Source organism: Hesperophylax consimilis, chromosome 4, assembly GCF_061612785.1.
Source record: "Hesperophylax consimilis isolate HC1 chromosome 4, BYU_Hcon_1.0, whole genome shotgun sequence".
NCBI lineage: Eukaryota > Metazoa > Arthropoda > Insecta > Trichoptera > Limnephilidae > Hesperophylax > Hesperophylax consimilis.
Genome location: NC_142839.1, coordinates 8,427,556 through 8,450,173, shown reverse-complemented (window position 1 = coordinate 8,450,173; position 22,618 = coordinate 8,427,556). Strand labels below are relative to the sequence as shown.

At 34.6% G+C, this 22,618-nt stretch overlaps 1 protein-coding gene across 1 annotated transcript in view; it reads left to right on the top strand.

The window, feature by feature from the left end:
- LOC149424140 (adenylate kinase isoenzyme 5) overlaps positions 1–22,618 on the top strand; it is a 71,615-nt gene that overhangs the window by 38,825 nt on the left and 10,172 nt on the right. The window contains exons 6-7 of the mRNA XM_089631044.1: positions 10,259–10,441; positions 22,304–22,528. Of these exons, the coding sequence (XP_089487170.1) occupies positions 10,259–10,441; positions 22,304–22,528 (408 nt within the window). The remainder of the gene's footprint in view (positions 1–10,258; positions 10,442–22,303; positions 22,529–22,618) is intronic.

Below are 22,618 nucleotides of genomic sequence, written 5' to 3'. Positions count from 1 at the left end.
CAATTTCGACCAAATTTTTTTACCGATGTTTTATATGTATAAGTTTTAAACTATTTATTCAACGTTTAATTTTGTGTTATGTCTTTTGTACACAGTGTACGATTAGCATTTTATGTGAAACACGCCCTCTGAGACCTAATGTTCTTTCAAATAAAATATGCAATAATTTATAAACTACAAAAAAAACTAAAATTCCACATAACTTTATATATTGTTAACAAGCATCACCACTGCCAGTTTCAATTTAGGTCTGAAAGGGTTAATAATCTTTTCAAAGTTTCACCGTCCATTATTACTTGATTTTATATTTTAGAGGATTTTTGACAAAAGAAGGTTGATATTTATTAAATTGATAATGATAGTGGTATCAAAACTATGAATCAATTTGATAGTGATAGTGGTGTCAAAACTATGATTAAAGTTGATAACGATAGTGGTATCAAAACTATGAATCTGATAATGATAGTGGTATCAAAACTATGAGTCAATTTGATAATGATAGTTGTATAAAAACTATGATTCAAGTTGATAATGATAGTGGTATCAAAACTATTATTAAAGTTGATAACGATAGTGGTATCAAAACTATGATTAAAGTTGATAACAATAGTGGTATCAAAACTATGAATCTGATAATGATAGTGGTATCAAAACTATGAGTCAATTTGATAATGATAATTGTATAAAAACTATGATTCAAGTTGATAATGATAGTAGTATCAAAACTATGATTAAAGTTGATAACAATAGTGGTATCAAAACTATGAATCTGATAATGATAGTGGTATCAAAACTATGAGTCAATTTGATAATGATAGTTGTATAAAAACTATGATTCAAGTTGATAATGATAGTAGTATCAAAACTATGATTAAAGTTGATAACGATAGTGGTATCCAAACTATGAATCTGATAATGATAGTGGTATGAAAACTATGATTAAAGTTGATAACGATAGTGGTATCCAAACTATGAATCTGATAATGATAGTGGTATGAAAACTATGATTAAAGTTGATAACGATAGTAGTAACAAAACAATGAATCAATTGAAATGATAATGATGTGTAAAAACTATGATTCAAGTTGATGGTGATAGTGGTATTAAAACTATGATTTAAGTCGATAATGACAGTAGTATCAAAACTTTGATTCAAATCTAGCCTAATATATTATTTTATTTTTATTTTATGTTCACCAGGCTGGAAATGATCCAGATCTCGAACCAAATACCTCTCCCAAGGTGCGTGCTTATGTTATGTGTTAAACACCTTTTCGTGTTCAGATTTCACCAATTCAATTTGATTAGACATTTGACTTGTCACCGGGTTTGCTTGAGGGTAGATTATTTTCACGTGTTTTTAGAAAGTTTGATTTGCAAACATGTTTTCCACCGCATCCTAAATTGTAGATTAATAAAAAGTTTGTCCTTTGATATTCCAGTTCACTTTTCGAATGGCAAACGAAACAATTAAGTGTAAGGTACGTAACGATCATACATTTTTTTAAATACCCTACGCGTGAACTTAGACTATTGGTTTTTAGTATATTTACACGTAGGTGCTATTTACTAATAGCTTATGACATCATTTTATAGTAGAGGTATTAACTTTCACCATCAGGCATTATGCGGTTCATTGTGGGCCCTTACTTCATTAGTACCGATATGGTATTTAGATAGGGCTTTAAATGAGATTTCTTCACCCATCCGATAGCCAATAAAATTGTTCGCACTGTTCCAATATTGAAGGTATTTAGGTGTAAACTTTACATATATTTTATAATATTTATTTAGTATTTAAGCTCTACTAAAACTGTTAACTAAAACAAACTCCAAGTTTTATAATTCAATAACCCAAACAAAATTACAGGAAGTCTAAACACTAAAGATTTCAAATTATCATAAATGGCTCTTTCCATTTATTTGTTGTTGATAAAATAACAAATATTTTTACGAACTTGAAAAGTGTAAGGACGGGAATATAATATTTCTTAATCTACTTAAATGTAAAATATCAGTTGTTGTTAAGTGGATTCTCTTGAACGACAAGTTAATAAAAGCTCGAGAAACAAATACAATCCAATATTTGAAAACAGCCGCGTAAATAATTGATAATTCAGCGTTCAATACATTTGTTAGAAGGCTATTTGGTCAATTTCGTCAATTCCATTACAATTTAACACGTAGTTAAAAATAATTCTTTGGATTCCAAGGTTAAGGTAGAATAAATATCATACAAAATTGAATGGAAACAGGTAGGTATGGCTGGATATATATTAGGAACTTACTGCAAAAAACACATTTTTCTTGTTTTCAATACCTTCGGCAAAAAAAGGTAGATTTTTTTTAAAATATATAAAATTGTGTGTACACGGAGAAAAACAAGTATTGCTGATTTATTAAAATTCTGTTGCAGGCAATTTCCTAAAAAACTATTAGTACTTTTATAATATTTCGGAACACGTGTTCATGCAGCTGCGTTTATGCTATTATTATATAATATTAACATTAGAATTGTTATAAATACGTATCCCGGCATCGCCACAATATATTCGTGTTCTACAGATGTTTTTATTGGAAAATTTGTCAATTCATTCGAGGACTATTGTTCCTTTTTTAACAGGAATACGAATAGTTTGAAGAGATTTTGAATAAATTACCAATATTTAATATCAGTAAGTTTTCTTCGTGTATTCTCCACGGAACAACGTTTCGTAGAAATGATTAAACATGTCGATGTTAATTTCATTATTTACTGAATGCTCGTAAGGCTTTAACAAACATAATGCTAGTCGAAATTTTACGTAATGCAGAAATATAATATTAGTGTCAGTACATATTATAAAACATATGAGTAGGTACAATAAATACTCATCGGGTTACAAACATAACACAGAAATATATATGTCAGCTTCCTTCACAGCTAATTATTTCGGCTTTGATGCAGGACGGAGAGGTCTTGTGTCAGAGGCAGTTCGGTAAGTGATATGAATAGTTAGTTCTATGATTGTCACAGTGGAAAAGATAGTGGAGTCGAGCAGATTTAACAGAGATATGAGTATTTAAAACACTTAACATTTGATGGCAGACAATTACGTTATTCAGTAATTTAAAAGGAATAAGAATATAGAATTTCAATTGTAAAAAAAAATAGCTCAAGAAAAGAATATCATTAATCGTTCTCCGAGTAGGCAGTTTTAGATTACACATTAATGTAATAAATTTGTTATCAATATACAATAATTCATCAAACCTGTCAACCTACCTATCTGGTTGGCTTTTATAGAACGGTTATTTTATAAGAGTTCTATAAACGATTATTAGGAAAAAGTATTACGATTTTTTTTTCTACATTTGGTAATTCTTAAAAATGTTCGCAGGGGGGAGAACTTCACCCAATCATTCCATTTAATACATACAATAGTTTTGCTTTTTTCTGCAAGGAAAAAATGATTTAAAACCTATGTTCCTTAGTGTATCGTTCTTCAAAATCTCCAGCCAAAATCAATTATTTTTTCCAATTTCCTCTTGCTTGAAACTTCCGTCAGGATCATTTTGAAAACCTAATATCAAATTGTGCGATGGATTTTTTACGACCGCTTACCTTTTCGAGAAACGCGACATATAATAATGTAATCATATAAAATATCGGTGTGATGGTTTCTAGTTTTAGGGCCACAGACGACAGACGACATACGATAGGAAACTATCGATTTTAGAATTATTAACGCGAGACATTAGTGTCTCCGTGTACAGTGAGTACACACGCCACCCTTATCATCAGAGCTGATGTCAATATTATGTTAACCTCACAGATTTTAAGAAGCTTCTATGTTATTACAAAAGACGTTTAATGGACGAGTCTGTATGAACACATAGCCTACTTTATGATCACTAATTATTATAGTGTCTGACGTAAATATATACCTTCAATTTTGCAATTGTTACTACCTACTTTATGATCACTAATTATTATAGTGTCTGACGTAAATATATACCTTCAATTTTGCAATTGTTGAAGAAGTAAAAATATACCTCTTATGTTTTATACGTATTCTTAATGCAGTGTAGCAGTTGATCCTTGACTGTGTTTCATATTATAAAAACTCTCTAAAAAACAGGTCCTCAGTTCACCGGGCTCTGTATCACTTTCAAAGACCCTGTCAATATTACAGATGTAAAGTATGACGAATGCAAATAATTATAGCTCTCCTTCGCAGAGAATGTTTTAGTTTTAGATATGATAGTTTGTGTAAGTTGAGAAAGGTGCCACTGTGCGGGCTACCAACTGATTGGCGCGTCGAGTTTAGCATTGTATTTGAACACCAAGATAAAGCTCTAGTACCACTGAATAAATAGTATATCTGGAACTCAGACAGTTATATAACTTTAAATTCACATGTCTACCAGGTGCGAACTCCGTGTTACGTTATTGTTGGCCAATTCTCACTGTGTTTGTGAATTGTTCTGGCCAGTAAACCATTTATTTTAAATTCGTATTTATATCGGCAGGTATACAAAAAAGACTAGGATTTTAAGCAAAGCAAACTAGCCACATGCTGCATAATGTTTGTTGAAGAATTATTATTATTGATTATTCTCCATTTTCTTACACCATGTAGGTACTCTATTAAATCACCATTATTTCCCGAACCATTACATGTATGAATTGAGCGATGCTTATTTGAACAATGACCGAGTCATAAATAAGTCGTAAATTGATTTTTCACCATTGGTATTCAATTAATGATCATTTCTCAATATGGTAACTTTCAATTCCCAATAAAGGCTCTAGAAGTTATAATGTATGATTTTAAGATACAGGACGCGAATGTGAAAGGTAGAAGAAGTTGAGGACATGAACCTATTGTTCATATTGGTAATGAAATTATTTTTTTGGTATTTAGGCTACGAACGTTTTGGTAGATTCCACTAACGTCTGTTTTTTAGAACGTGTTAGCCACATTGGTTTGAGGTAGTGGTCTCCGAAACGACTACTCGTTGAAGGCTTCGTTTGCAGGCAAGATCGCGGGGTTTAGCAAAGAGTGGAAGCAGTTGTCTGGAATACCTATTTTAAATGAAGCATACCGTTCGTTCTTCATAATCAGTTGTCGATGGCATCATCCAAATCGGGCTTCTTCTTGTTTCAATATATTTGTTCTTTCGTGGATGTCGGGTGAAACCAAAACCTGCTAGATCACAAGGCTAGGACACTCATGCAAAGCAGCCTTCTAACTTGTATGGGATTTTACAAAAAATATCGTTTTAACTTTTTTTTCAATTTGTTCTTATTTATTATAACATCTTAAAATGTTTTTGTTAATTTAAAAATAAATAAATTAAAAATTTGGAGGTTCCCATTCAAGTTAGGAGGCTGATTTGATTTAGTGTCCCGGTCTTGTGATCTAGGAGGTTTTGGTGAAACACGTAAATTTTCAGGGATAGAAACTAAGTTGTCATTGATACACCCTGTCCTTTTAGAGCAGGGGTGGGGAACCTGCGCCCCGCGACCCTTTTAGGTGCGGCCCGCAAGCACTTTATGTGCGGCCTGGTGGTCACAAAAAAACAGCGTAAAATAATTACTTTTTAAAAATTAATCTTTAAAATTACAGTTATGGATTCATCTGCAGATGCATTTAAGAAGGAAACCATTCATGGGCGTCGTCAGTGGGAGGGCAGCGGCCCTCCTCTAGACAAATTGGCGGAAAAGAAATTAAAGAAAAGAATCTGTTATTGTTTTATAATGACTGTTTAGTGCCAGATACAAACGTAAAGCGTTGTCTCAGTCGGGGACGGACTTTCAATTAGGCCTGAGAGGTCCCGGCCTAGGGCCCCAACCTTGGGGAAGGGGTCCCCAGCCAGGAACCGATTTTCATTTTATTTTTTAATGTTTTGTTTCTTAAGGCTTACTGTGTCATCTTCGGGATTGCTGTGAAAATGGTACACATTGAGAACACAAGACTCGTCAAAAAATGTATCAAATTGTCCATAGGTCTTCAACCTCGCAGACGCCCCGGCCCCGGCCGGTTCCAAAATGATACATGTTGAGTATTTCACATATTTGTAAAGTGTAAAATGGGAAATGAAAAGGACTGCAGTGGTTTGAAGTAAGGACGCTTGGATGGGAATCCGATACATTTGTCCACCCGGCTACTAGCCAGTTAAGCTGATATGTTTTAAAGGTTTCCGTTTTAAGTTATACTACAATATTTCCGTTTAAGAAAATACTAAAGATTTTTCGTCTAAATGTTGTTGGCATACTTACACTCCGAAAAATAAAAATCGAAAGCATTTATTGGTTTGCGTTTCGACCTAGAAAAAATTTCGCTTGGGTCGCTTTTATAATATTTTATAATTTTAAAATAATACACGTTCAGTATTTCAGGTATTAATACATGTCTCCGAGATTCTTGAGGAATTAAGACTAATGTGCGGTATTCGAATAACTTTTTAAAGTCTTCTTTTATATCTGGGTGTTTAGATAATGTACACAAATTTTAAAAAAAAATTATGTTTTGGTCTTCTTCAGGGCCTCAATGATTAACTGATTTTTAGTTTCTTCTGACTACTTCCTTGTTCCTTCACTATAAGCTCTATAAATAAATTAAGCTGCCCCCCCCCTAGCTTGGAAGCTGGCGACACTCATGAAGCCATTCTCGTGTGTGTTGCAAAAATCGTTTTCAGAAAATAACGATAAAATTCCATTGGATTCATCTGTCGACGAAAACATTAACGTGATCGAAGTGCAGTTACAAAATCCAAGATCTGTGTGCAGTTGCAGATTCATATCTATATTCAATTGCGAAAAATATATATAGAGAATTCCGACCCCCCCCCCTCCCCTTTCCCTAGTTTTTCCACCGTTTAGATTATGTAGGCAAACAAAATTAATTAATATCTCTAAGGACCATTTACTTATCGAATCTAAATGACGCGAACAGTGATATTGCTAAAAATATTTCTACTAATTAATTTACTTTACTTTATATTATTTACTTATTTACTTTATACTTATTAAATTAAATTAAATTAAATATTACTACTAATTATTTTACTTTACTTTATATTATTTACTTATTTTCTTTATACTTTTGTTTTACTAATAACATAAACTAATTACATAATCTACTAATTACATAAACGTAAAATATATTTTTTTATTAATTATTTTGTAGCAGTTATTTCAAGCTTTCCAATAACATGAAACTAACAACTAATATTTAGTAGAAAATTTGCTCGCCCCAATTTGTCCATTGATTTGACGGCTTTTTCCCAGATTTTAGAATATTTTTCCATTGAATTCAGTCCATTCTGTCATAGACTGAAACGGTTAATTTACAACAAAAGTATTGCAATGTAGCTTTAATGAGAAGTTTTTTTTAATGAGGTATTTTTCAATTATCATTCTCGAAACAATCATTCTTTGTAATTATCTCAAATTTATTTATGATCGCACGAAACGGTTTTTAACGCTTTCACATAAAAATTAGGTAGATACAGTATTCCAGGCAATATTTTGGTTCCTGTAATTTTGTTTGTGTATTTTGATTTTATGTGATGTTTTTGGTTGTCCTGATATTGTGGTATTGAATCTTGTGTATTTGATTTTATGTGATGTGTTTGGTAGTCCTGATATTGTGGCATTGAATCTTGTGTATTTGATTTTATGTGATGTGTTTGGTTGTCCTGATATTGTGGCATTGAATCTTGTGTATTTGATTTTATGTGATGTGTTTGGTTGTCCTGATATTGTGGCATTGAATCTTGTGTATTTGATTTTATGTGATGTGTTTGGTTGTCCTGATATTGTGGTATTGAATCTTGTGTATTTGATTTTATGTGATGTGTTTGGTAGTCCTGATATTGTGGCATTGAATCTTGTGTATTTGATTTTATGTGATGTGTTTGGTTGTCCTGATATTGTGGTATTGAATCTTGTGTATTTGATTTTATGTGATGTGTTTGGTAGTCCTGATATTGTGGCATTGAATCTTGTGTATTTGATTTTATGTGATGTGTTTGGTTGTCCTGATATTGTGGCATTGAATCTTGTGTATTTGATTTTATGTGATGTGTTTGGTTGTCCTGATATTGTGGTATTGAATCTTGTGTATTTGATTTTATGTGATGTGTTTGGTAGTCCTGATATTGTGGCATTGAATCTTGTGTATTTGATTGTATGTGATGTGTTTGGTTGTCCTGATATTGTGGTATTGAATCTTGTGTATTTGATTTTATGTGATGTGTTTGGTAGTCCTGATATTGTGGCATTGAATCTTGTGTATTTGATTTTATGTGATGTGTTTGGTTGTCCTGATATTGTGGCATTGAATCTTGTGTATTTGATTTTATGTGATGTGTTTGGTTGTCCTGATATTGTGGCATTGAATCTTGTGTATTTGATTTTATGTGATGTGTTTGGTTATCCTGATACTGTGGCATTTAATCTTGTGTATTTAATTTTCTGCATATTTAGCGTAATTAAGTTTACATCACGTCAATGATTTACTGAATTAATTACGGTGTCCGTATAATGGCGAGTTTCATACTAAGATAATAAGAATCTTTTCGAATTATTGGTCATCCGGTAAAAACGGGATCGCAGGCCGTTTCCTGATAAAATTTGATTAAAGCCTAATATATCGGAATACGTGCTCATGCACCTGCAATTGTCTTGATAATATGTTACGATTATTTTGAACACGTGTTCCGACATCGTGCTAATATATTCGTATTTTACGTATAAGTTTATCAGGAAACTTATTAACTCATTCATTAAGGGCCTACATGGTTTGAGATATTTTCGCTAAAATTTGTATTATTTTCTCCTTGTCCTCCGTTCAAACCAAAGAGATTTATCTGCAAAGGTATGGTTTTACAATATATCGTATAATTTGTTAAACTGGTTGTGGTAATATTGGTTTAGAGACAAAATAAATTTAATGAAGAGGAACGACATCGCGACCCTTTTCATGCAATAACTTAATTTTGGATTTGAGACCAAAATACCCAATCAAACTGTAATTTTAAAAAATCTCTATTTGCAGCATATGTCTATCTAGTCGGCGATTTTATATATTTGTGTTTTAAATTTTAAAACTCAGGCTATTAAAGAATTTGATTTTTAAATACATCAATATAAATTTCACTTTGAATGAATGCAAAACTTTGAAGCGGAAATTAACCCACTTCCTGACAGCTGAAACTGCATTCTATGAATTTTCAATGCGTTTTAATGAAATTGAATGACGTAACAGTGGTTAATAGGTTTTCCAATAAGAGGTGTTATTTTGATATTCAATCGTAAAAGATCAATGGTTTCGTTGCTTGTGTGGCACGTAGCGCTGTCTTGTTGAAATTAAACGTTGTCCAGATCAATACCATCCAATTTCGGCCACAAAAAATCATAAATCATTTCTTGATAGCGGAATCCATTCACCGTAACTGTTGCTCCAGCCTCATTTTCGAAAAAGTAAGGTCCAATGACTCCGCCGGACAATAAACCGCACCAAACAGTCACACGTTGAAGATAGAGAGGCTTTTCAACAATAATTCTTGATTTTTTCGAGCCCCAAATGCGACAATTTTGCTTGTTGACGAAGCCACCGAGGTGGAAACGGGCCTCATCACTCAAGATGATTTGTATTTGATTCACTCAAGTGAATTTTAATAATTTCAATGCGTTGTTGAAGCGTGTATCGTTCCATTTTTATTAATGGCGTAGTTTCTACTTGTGAAAAGTCAAAAATGACAGCTTCAAAAGTAACATCTACCGAAATAGCGGGCTATTCAAAATAACACCTCGTATTGAAAAACCCTGTAAAAGAAATAAATGTTAGTTCTACCCGATCGGCATTTGGCAAGGTTGTTAACGCGGTTGGCTCGAGTCCCTGGGATGGAAAGTACAATCCTCAGTCAAACAAAAAGAAAAGTTGAGTTAGAAATTGTTTTCTTAGAGTTAATCATAATCATCTGGCCCATTCTACTAGGTGTGTCAATGTAATGAAGCTTAGCTCACATCCGTACAAGATATTGCTATACTTTTTTTTTGTAAATCTGCTTGGGTTTTTTGGCCTCAAATACAAAATTAAGTTTTGTAAAAAGGCCACGCAGACGCTCCTCTTAAAATAGGAGCAGTTCAAACTTACTGCCTTGCGGTACGCCGAAGCTAATTTATACTGGATTGATTGTATTGGAAAACGGTGGAAGTTCTAACTCTTTAAGTGGTTAAAGCAGGTATGTATTGGTTGTTTTGCAGATCCAAGTGGTAAATGGTGTGATCCTGGTGAGCTGGAGGCAGAAGGTGTTGGAGCGGCAGATAGAGTACGGAGCGCGGCTGGGGCACGTGGTGCTGAATCTGGCGCGCATGGAACTTAACAACTTCTACAAGAACGTGATGCCCGTCGCTGACTACTTCGACCAGAGTAACATGCTTGTCGCGGTGAGCATTGCTTTCTATTTTATACGATGTAACCCCCCCCCTCCATAAAAAGCGGAAATATATGTATTTGCTTCCTAAAAATGGCGAAGACGAGCAAAGTCGGGTTTATAATTTTATTTTTAACACAACTGATATATTTTTTTGAAGCCCACAAACAAATTTCTTTCCTTTTTTTATAGTAAATTATTTAATTTCAAACATACATTTCAATAACGTGAGAAAATAAATTAAAATTATTTCATATATGCAGTTGAACCTATGCGCTTTTATTGGCGGGAAAAAAATAAACTTTCAAGCGTGTCACCACTAAAGTGGTTTGGTTTGACGTATCTTTGTAATAAAATTGGATAAAATTACCTGGGAGCAATAAAACTATTATTATAAGCATTTCTAGTTACTCTTTTGAAACTACTGTTTATGCGCGGAGAAAACTTACTGATAAAAATATAGCTAAATATGATTTAAGATTTTTACGGCCAAAATTATTTTTGTTATTTGTTTTTGGGGTGTTACGCCGTGTTGCGCTAACTCCTTCTTTAGCCAACGTTTCAGAGCTTCAGAGCTTGTAAACTTCATAGCTTGTGAATCTCAGAGCTTGTAAACTCGACCACCCTGAAAAATCGTCAATTGCCGAGCATTTGATTGACACCGGGCATTACTTTGGATTTGTTCCTGAAGTCCTGGGGAGACCCAAAACTTATAGAGCACGGCTGATTACGAAGGCCATTGAAATTCATAAAAATCCCGCAAATATTACGAGAGATTTTTAATATGAGACGATGGAGCTAAGCTCAATAGTTCTTGGTATCTGGTAATTGACGGATACAACAGAGCTAAACGAAGAAAACCACTATAAAAAAAAAAATACACTTTAATGTCAGCTCAGAGGGTTGGAGCTGACAACACGGTATCACATCCTCATACATTAGCTCACATTTCACCACAACCTCAAATAACACATCTGCCCTGATGATGGACACTACAATGCTGTCCGAAACGTTGGCTAAAGAAGGAGTTAGCGCAACACGGCATTACACCCCAATAACAAAAATATAGCTAATTTATTAAAAGTCTCTTAAAATTATTCGTAATCATGTTAAATACAAGATTGCAGGCCTTTAACGAACGAATGTTTCTTAATAAACTTTCAATAAAACGCGATGTCGGAACACCTGTCCAAAAATTCAAATACTTTTGCATTTCGTCATTGTATATTATCAGGACTAGTGCAGGCGCATGAACACGTATTAATATATATTATAAATCTACTAAAAGTTTAACAGGATACAGCCTGCAATCACGTTTTTAACCGGATTTTAATAAATCAGTAATTTTGTTTTTTCTCCCTGCAGTACAATAATAAGCACGTTGTTTTAGGGGCACTTCAGAATTAATATCATGTTAAAATATATTTTTAATTAGACAATCATATTTTTGCAGTGAATTCTATCCAAAATCACTCCGAGGATATTTTACTATGTTGCTATTGCACATTATATCTTGCAAATAGATCTCCAGCGACCGCCGCAGCGATACACAAACGATTAAAACGTTCAGTTCCCCACACACCGTCAGATACATTTTAAACAGAGCTTCTTGGGCATGTTAACACAAGTACACAGAACAGAAGAGATCTGGCAATATCTGGCGATGTAGACAAAACCTCCTAGATCTTGTAACAATTGATGTTAACACATCTTGTCCGCAGCTAGCTCAGAATCATACTTAAATATATTGCATTTTATACTTACCTCTTCAGCCGTATACTCGGCCTTCTCACCAATTCGGGTTGCTTGGGCGGGGAGTAGGGAGGTGAATTCAATTAATAACATCTATTAATTATGTATGAGTCTCTATTATAATTGGGTTTATCAAGTGTTAATACTAAATCTTAATTATACTTAGATCGACTTACATCTATAACTTAACTAGTTGTCATATGGTTCGGATTACTTCTTCACAGCGGCGTAGCTACCTAGGGGCTACGCGGGGCAGTGCCCCGGGGCCCTCAAGCTCAGGGGGCCCTCGAATCCTTACCAGAAATCTCGATCGAACTGAACTTTTGGAAATTTCTCCCATTTTCAAAATAAATATGACAGGTTGCAACTTGCAACCCCACTTTAATCATGACAACTCCGTTGAGAGAAATTCAAAAGTTATGCCTAGGGAATTCCCCTAAATTCAGCTAAATTCAGGAAACAGCATCAAACGTTGGGATCTACTGTCAAAATTCACTGGCGAATCGGACACCACTCTAAAAAAACTAAATCCGACTAGATGGTCCAGTAGGGTCAATACGATATCTGCAATAAAACTTCGTTATTTTGATATTATCAAAGCATTATCAGTTATAGTTCTAAAGAGTCCTAATAAAGATGGGCGTAGTGAAGCAGAGAGTATTAAAACAAAAATGCTAAATTTCGAGTTCGTGTTGCTTGGCGAATTCATGCACAGTGTATTGAACGACATCAATTATGCATCCAAAACATCGCGACACCAATTTGGGCGAGGCGAGTAAAGTTTTAGCAGAGACCAAAGCAAAGTTGCAAATTTATAGAAATGATTTCGAATTATTCAAGTGCAAAGCAAGTGAAACTGCAAGAAAATATGGTATTGATACCCATTTTCAAGAAAAAAGGCAAAGAAAAGTTTAAAACATTTTGATGAATTAGCTGCTGATCACCGATTTCCAAGCCGTGAAAAAATATTTAAAATTGAGATTTTCAATAATGTACTAGACACAGTAATATCTCAATTAGATGCACGTTTTATTGGTATGAGTGCAGTCTGTCATATATTCGATTTTATAACACCAACTTTATTACAAAAGTGTGACGAATTCCAAAGAAAATATTCAGATATAATAGGCCCTAGTTTTTCACTTCAATTTATCAATATTTACCATCTAGTTTTAGCTCAACTAACTCAAGCATGGACTGTTCACCAATTATGTAAGGAAATAATGAGCAAATATGGAGTGCTAGAATGCGACCTAACGGAAGTATTTACAGCATTGTTATTATTCTTTACAATTCCTGTCACTTCTGCAGCAGCTGAAAGGTCATTTAGCAAATTAAAAATAACAAAAAATTGTTTAAGAAATAAGATGGGCCAAACACATTTATCGCTAATGGCAACTGAAAACAAAACCGCATCAAGCCTGGATTTAAACGAAGTATTAAACAAGATACTTTTGCGAAAACTAAAGCTCGGAAAAAAATGTTAATATAATTGTTATTTAGTCAGTTGGTAGGCCCGACCTTTATATAATAAACCCTTGAATCTTCTCTATTTCGTTTTATTAGCCAAACCTACACCAAGTATTAATTGTAATTTATGTTGTTACTGTTTAATATTTTTATTACCTGCCCTGCAGTCTGCAGTGCACAAAAAGAGCTTAAGTAGCTTAGCATTTTTAAAGTGTTTGTATATTTCATATTTTTATTTGATAAAACCTAATCAGTTTACATGGCAGTGGGGCCCCATTTTTTAATTTGCCCCAGGGCCCTTGGTTACCTAGCTACGCCACTGCTTCTTCACTATTCGCATTGTCATTGTTCACTGTAGCTACACTGTTGTCACTGAGTTCATTTTGTTCGATGGCCTTAGTAAGGCCGAAGTCCTAGGTGGCAGCTTCTGCAGTTCTGCAGCTCAGGCCCTCCCGGCCGCGTCTGATCACCGCACTTTCTTCGCCTCCCGCCCAACATTACGTCGCCGGGCGGAGGACAACACTTGAAAATCACTTTCTCTAACTCGACTGTAACTTCTTCATCCGCCGCCCAGCATCACACCGCTGGGCGGGGAGCACGTACTTCACCACTACTCCCGTCTCGGTCTCCTCTCTCTCCCGCCTCGATCTTGACTGTCTTTCTTTCTTGAGCTCGTAGGACCTGTCGCCCTACCCCGCACTTCTCACTTCTTTCTTTACAACCCCCGTCTGTCAACACTTTCTTTGTCTTTGGGCGCACACTGCGGGACATACTTAGTTTAACGTTCAAATTTATTTGTGACGAAATTTGATTCGTCACAATCTTTGTGATTCAGGAGGTTTTGATGTAGGTGGTTTGCCATCATAGACATCCAAATTCGTAGACTTGCCCTATCTTAAAATCTGGGTATCATTTTGACGAGCTGGAGGCAAAGCACGTGACCACATTTTTGGCACCAGGAAGGTTCGAGAGTATCATTTTCAAGAATAAACTCCGACATCAAATGTAACTTGACCGCCGAAGAACACACATTGAAATAACCAAGCCCTGCGCAAGCGCAATTCATCATTAAAATAATGCGCGGGATCTGAATGTTCATTTTTATCCGAACCGCCTGGCTGAGCGACGCTAAAAAAGAGTGAAGTGGCTAAATTATATAAGTCATTTGTAAAAGTTTAAAACTAAATAGTGTAGCTATTTGAGATTTTTAGATAAGTTTTTACGCAGTCATCAATTTGCGTTGTAATAAGGACTAGTAATTCGTAAGTAGATTTTATTTTCTAAGACTAAATAGTAATTACTCCAATGGTAGTTGCCTGTGTTGAAATCAAAACCGGTTTTATAGTTTTCTCTAGTTAAAACTAGTGTATAATCTAGTTTTAACTAGTAAGCACCTGTAAACTTTCAGATTCATTTATTAACAAAGGAAGGGGAGAGTCGGTCATGCCGCCTCACCGCTCCTCGCAACTTAGTTTGTTCCCATTTCTTTGATTGGCTGGCCTATTAATGTAAATGTCAATTTGTCATGTTGAATATCTCAAAATCTTAATTTGAACTTTCATAAAATTATTTAGTTTAATCGTTATTATAAAAGTATCTACTATTTGGTGTCCCTATACCTACAACACCAAAAATATATATTTGAAGTGTAAGTAGGTACCGTAATACGGAGCGACTTTTAAATCGGGGGTGACATTGATAATTTTTGATACCTCTCAGAAATTACAGTGTAGGCACAATGACGTTTAAAATTATTTGGTTTCTAATTATATTCAAACATGTTGACGATTGAATTGTGAAGCTGTTTTTTAGATATTTTCGGACAGAGCTTTTTTAGACAGAGATAGTTTAAAGATGCGCAAATATATGACATAAAATTTTTCGACACAATGTTTTTATAAAACGGTTATTTAGTTGAAATCCGTAGTTGAAAATTAAACAAAGTCACCCCATTTTACAGTTCTGTTTACCTACTCGTAGCTCGGAAGAATTATAATTTTCATTTGCAGACACTCTGCAAAAGTGTACTCCTACAAATTTCAATGTAATATTGGTCTTTCTTTTTAGGAAAAGATCTTTTATAACAGGTTTTCTCTTTGAAATCGATAGTTTTGCTGACTAATAGTTTTTTTTTCATTCAAAAAGAGCTGATAAATAATTTAATTCATTATAAAACCTTCACCCTGGCAATAAAACTGTCAACGAGACGTCAAAGTTTCATTGGAAATGTATTAAAAGTACGTAACATTATTCTCATCCAGGTTAGTTATTAACGATATCAGTATCATCAAATGAATATAGGCTCAACCATTTATTTGTTTACTGTACGTATATTAGAAACTACTGGAACAACTTTTTCGATCTAGAATAACGTAGAGCATTCATAAGTGCGATTCTGTTGGTTCTATGGCCACCGTTGGCAACTCCTTCCAAAGTATAGCCGATATCGTTAGCCTTCTAAATATTTGATGAATCGATTGATTTTGTCAACCACCCGGTCTGTATCGGCGGCAAGTGGAGTCCAGGTGAGCACCTGGAGGGCACGAAGCAAAGGAGTATTGATAATTGAGGAGATTCGCGACCTGCGACTCGATGTTTAAGTCATGCAGCCGCAGAGTTCAGCTGGCCATGGGCTAGTCCAGCTGCAAAAATAACAAAAAACCTTTGCAGAAAAACACGCTCGTATCAAATATTCATAAATCCAACACTCGCTACAATAATATAGGTACCGCGGATAACATGAGCTCGGTGTTACCCGCACAGAGGTGTACTGGATTATACATTTATTTCTAAAATTCAAATTAACATTTAGGGAGCAATATAAGAAAACTTTCGCTGGGCGAAATCTGTTTTCGTTGTAGGAATTATATATTTTTGGTGTGATGAGTAATGGGTGTGAATTATTTGTTGATTTTTTTTCATCAATCTTATGTCTATGATTCAAAATAATAATGCAAACATTCAAATGACGACCTCAGTGGCTTGACTTTGGAAAAAATATTGGAAACATGATAACTAATCCATCTACAGGGTTTTCCAATAAGAGGTGTTATTTTAAATAGCCCGCTATTTCGGTAGATTTTACTTTTAAAGCTGTTATTTTTTGACATTTGACAAGTAGAAACTATTCCATTAATAAAAATGGAACGATACACGCTTCCTTTAACAACGCATTGAAATTATTAAAATTCACTTGAGTGAATCAAATGCAAATCATCTTGAGTGATGAGGCCCATTTCCACCTCGGTGGCTTTGTCAACAAGCAAAATTTTTGCATCTGGGGCTCGGAAAATCCAAGAGTTATTGTTAAAAAGCCTCTCTATCCTCAACGTGTGACTGTTTGGTGCGGTTTATGGTCCGGCGGAGTCATTGGACCTTACTTTTTCGAAAATGAGGCTGGACCAACAGTTACGGTGAATGGATTGCGCTATTATGGCCGGAATTGGATGGTATTGATCTGGACACCGTTTACTTTCAAAGAGACGGCGCTACGTGCCACACAAGCAATGAAACCATTGATCTTTTACGATTGAGTGTCAAAAAACACCTCTTTTTGGAAAACCCTGTATATTCCATCATCTAAATAATTCAAATGTAAATGTTGGTTTGTTTAAAATCTTAAATGTCCGAAAGTTACATTAAATTTTGACACAACCAACGTTGCATTCGAATACGCGTGTGTTTATACCTATATTATATAGATGTCTCCTGTGACAGGTAAAAACATATATTTGTTAAAACAGTGCCATCTATTGGACATAAAAGCAACACGCGCCATTGTTTATCTATCTACACCGACAGACTGAGCCACAGCAACGCGTGAAATAACTGAATAGTTTTATTCTTATACCTCATAGTTTTATTCTTATACCTCATAGTTTTATTCTTATACCTCATAGTTTTGACAAATTTCTTTGATACTTTTTCAACGAAAGCATTTAAACACGCATTTAACATTTATTATTAGGTACTCTGTAGCAGGGGATTATTTATTAACAAAAGTAGCCCAAAAGTGTTTTTATAAATTGGGGTGACCTCTGTGAATCGGACAAACATTTATGGGACAGTAACAAAATAATTGATACATAGAAAATAACATGTAATTAGGTGGATACCTTTAAAGTGGGATGAATTTACAAAGTTTTTAGTAAATAATAAGTGTGTTACGCTGTCCTTGAGTCAGATTATTTGAATTCAAGGGCATTCCACCGAACTGTTGCCACAGGGAAAGAAAATTAATAGGAAATTATGGAACGTGGTTCCGTTCAATTAATTACATACCATATTATTCTGCTATTGTATTCCGATGCACGAATTGTGTTTCCATAACTACCTATGATTTCTTAATGCATCATTTCGTTCACTGTTCGTGTTTGGTGTCATTACTAAAAACGAAGGATCTTTTTCATCCACAGCTTTTAAATACTAATTCGTTTGGAGTAGTTTAAAACCACACATTATCTTTTGAAGCACATGCGAACGTTAAATATCTTGATAAGCCGAGTTAAATGAATGATTATACTCCTGTGGACTACATTTTAATCATTAATTATCAATTTTATTATGGATATCTTATGAAAGTTTAAAAACCACATTGTAGTTTATAATAATATCAACAACTCTCAATGAAAATATGAAACAAACAAAGACACAGAAAATACAAACGGTCGCATCTGGGATTCGGATCGAGGGTTTTTTGATTGCGAGAAAAAATAAATGACGAAAAGACGAAAGTTGTTTAGTTTCATTGCCACAATTCGTGGTTCATTATATTCTTCAATGGTCCCGTCCACACAACACCTGAACATCGAACTGAGCCGCTCCCAACTAGCAAGTAAGTTTATAAATACTTGAACATTGATAGGAAGGCTCGAATACACTTTTATAGTCACAAAAGTTTTCACTAACTTTATTTTGCCCTTTTGACGGTTAAATTATTTATTTGCTAGTTGGGAGCGGCTTAATGCGTTGTGCGGGCGTCTTGTGGATGGAACCAAAGATTGAAGTATTATTTATCGAGTCATTTTGATGTTTTTTAAACGAACGTAAACAATGATTCATTTAATAGCCTCCTTCGAGTTAAACAATCGACATCATTCCGTAATTCATGAATTCATTAGGCAAAGTACTTACATATTTGAAAAAAATATCCGCTTGTCATTTGCCAGCTTGTCATCAGTGAATCAATTATTCATATTTCACGGCGGCTGCTTTATTTTTTGGGGAATTAACCAATAGCAAGGTTTCCCGTTGTGGCAAATTTCCACCTTCGTTCGTTCCTTCGTACATCAAAATCATTCGTCGAAAATAGTTATTTAGTAATCCATAACATCTGGGTTTTTGATTTCGTTATAAACTTCCACAAAGAAGAAAACTTTATGAAATCAAAATTGAACATGTTACGTTATAAGAACGGTACAGTTTTTTTTACGTTCTGAATTGAAAAAAAAATTAAAACAAAACATTAATTAATTATTTACAGAGAAAAATAAGAACCTATTCCGAATCTCTTAAAATTATTGGTTATCCTGATGAAAACAGGATTGCAGGCCTTTTCCTCCAATCCGCTTGCTTAATTCTTGACATATTAGTTCCGATTTTGAAAAAATGATTTTGTATTCAAATTTTATTTAATTTAAATTATTAACTCTAAGAAATGTAATTATTTAAATATACAACTAAAATAATTTTCTGGTAAAAATATTACACAATAGATTGGAATTTTATCGTTTGTCAGAATTTTAGACACAACAGTTCCAATTTTGAAGATAACAATTAAAATAATTTTGTGGTAAAAAAAAATATATATTTTAGGCAGGTACTTTATCGCTTCTCTGAATTCTTTAACAATCAGTTCCCATTATGAAAATGACACTTAAATTCAATTTAAATCCGAGTTACAATCACAGACAGACTCATAACCGAAATTAATGTTTTTAATGATTGATTATGGACATTTTTCAAACATCATAGATAAATCAGCGAAATGCGAAAAAGAGAATCTGAGAATGGGACTGCACTGAGCCAAGCAGTTGGTGAACTTCCGAAGGCTTTACTTTCCAGTAATATGACAAATATGTCAGTACTTCGCATTAGCTTTGGGCCCAGCCTGATGTTTCCCACAACCAGCAGCACAAGTAGTGTCACGGCAGTGGCGATGTTTGTTCAGAACACGACATTCGCCTGTTATTCCTCCGATGTATTTTATATGAGGCGAAAACGTTAATAATTAATCGCCGCAAAATTATAGGCTTTGTTCTGGCGTCTTAGGCGTGACGCGGTATTAAACCATAGCCAGTAGCAACCCCTTTGTTCTGTCTTCCAAGTAAACAAGAATTGTATATCGCTTCACTTGGTAGATACGAATATCTACCCGAGAAGTCAACACCGCACTGTTAATTAGTCTCCAAGTAGTAGATAGTAAATAGACCCATCGTATCAAGACCATCAATCAAGTCAAAATGAAAAGGTGGCGGAAGCTAAGGGCAAAGGTAATTTTTTCATTTTCTAATGCACCAATTAGCCCGATGCGCAAAACATAATTATCTATTGTTGGATATCTTATATGAAAATAATTGTGGTTTTATTTATGCTATTGTGTTTTGCTTCTCTAGTAATTACTCAATAATTTATTGAGTGGTCAGATAAAAGATTCAAAAGCTTTAACAATGTCATCATTTATTTTTATTTTTTATTTTATTACAAGATAATACATTACAAAATGATAACAAAGTAATAATGTATTATTCCCAATGAGTTTATAAAACTCATTTCGGGAAAGACAACATTAGAAAGGACAAGGCAAATGAATAAAATAAATACATTAAAATAAATAAACGCAGATATTATTATGGAGTACCAGAGAAAGATTGTGTTAGTCATTAATGAAACTGCTAAGGAAATATCTTTTAAGAGCTTTTGTCAATGTTTTTTTGTTAGTTGCCGGAAGTTTTAAATTACTAGGTAATGGGTTATATTGTTTATGTGCAATGTATTGTAAGGAGTTAATTCCAAATTTGGTCGTGTAAGTAGATGATGATAAATGTATTTGATTTTGTGATCGTGTTTTGTGCTGGTGTATGTCAGAATTAAAGACTGGTTTAGTGTTGGTGTGTTAAAAATAATAATTAAACGTAACGTAGGTTATAATCTACGCATTGATAATACGCTTTTTGCAAGTTATGCTTTATACTTTAAGACGACTTATTTGTTTGCGCCCGTATATACGCAATATGAATAAATAGTTTTGTCCATATAAAAACTCAATTCTTTCAAGAAAGGCATACAAATACAATATTGGATTGAATCACCGATTCGCCATCTATGAACACGTAGATTATGACGTACGTTACGTTCACCCTTAAACATTAACAATAAATGAATCATTGCTGACGAATTTTTTTTTAAATGTCATACCTAGTTCAAAATATATTAGCCCGTGAAAAATCACGGGATGTTGTAATTGTAGGATTTGTGAAACTGAAAGTATTTATAAAATATTTGTCAAATATATAATTACCTTTCGAATGAACGCCGTTAAGATACATCAAAAACCATTGGTGATTCAGATTTGAATCTGTCAAAAATTTAAACAAAAGATATATTTTATAGTGATTTTTTTGGGGTATTATATTATATATTATATCACATCGCAATAACACGTTTGTGTTTTACTGAAAGTTTACTAGGAAACCTATTAATTCATTCGTTAAAGTACTGCAACCCCGTTTTTAGATTTGAGATTCTTAATAAATAAACAATATTTTATATCAGTAAGTTTTCTCAAAGTCGAAATGGGCCAAGGTTTCTAGCTATTCGCCTCAAGTCCTCAAACCTTCTCGTCCTGCTCCAATGTTCTTCCACGCAGTCAGCTTACCTCGTCCTCGTTCTACATCTGGGTCGCTTCTAAAGGACATGGACATGATTTTAAATGTCATCTGAGATTCTTTCCACACGGCCTACTGATTGCATTCTTCCACACGACCCACTAATTGCAGTCTTCCACACGACCCACTGATTGCAGTCTTCCACACGACCCACTAATTGCAGTCTTCCACACGACCCACTGATTGCAGTCTTCCACACGACCCACTGATTGCAGTCTTCCACACGACCCACTAATTGCAGTCTTCCACACGACCCACTGATTGCAGTCTTCCACACGACCCACTGATTGCAGTCTTCCACACGACCCACTAATTGCAGTCTTCCACACGACCCACTGATTGCAGTCTTCCACACGACCCACTGTTCGCAGTCTTCGCGTGGGAAAAAAATTAACTTTGAATTATTAAATGCTAGTGGACCCCGTAATGCTTCACTATTGCTAATGTCTTTCTCTGGCTTCTTCCACCATTCACTACTGTATACCTCAACGTTACTGTTAAAAAACTACATTCATCGACTCTGATTTGACTGCAAAAGTCATTCCGGTTCAGAGATTTTGCGTTATGTATTCATCAAACCACCACTTAAATACTCATGGCACTAATAAGAACAAACTTAGAAATTTTCAGCGATTCTATCGACTGCTTTTCAAGTTTTGCGAGCACAAACGTATGAAAAATGAATTTATATATATTAAATAAGAAAATAATGTTTCATTGGTTGTGACAAATTTTCCAAAAGATAACCATAGTATCCTGAATTTCAGGTGAACGGCGAACGCAACCCGGGCGAGGTGTACAACGACTTCAGGTCCGCCGTGCTGCGCATCCTGGGGTCTCAGGAAGACCCTTCGGCTGCGGCCAACGGCGTGAGGGGCGCGGGGCCCGGGGGCATACCCGGGGAGATTGTGGGCGTGGAGCCTGCGCCGCCCTATCCTGCCCCCTCGCCGCCCTTGGCGCCGCCCAACATCCTTCCAAGGGTGGATTCAATGGTACCTGTATTTTAATTTTTTTTTCTGTTGACTCTCTGAATTTGTGTGCCTCGGGATTTAATTAGATCTCCAGGACCTGACCGTGTTCGA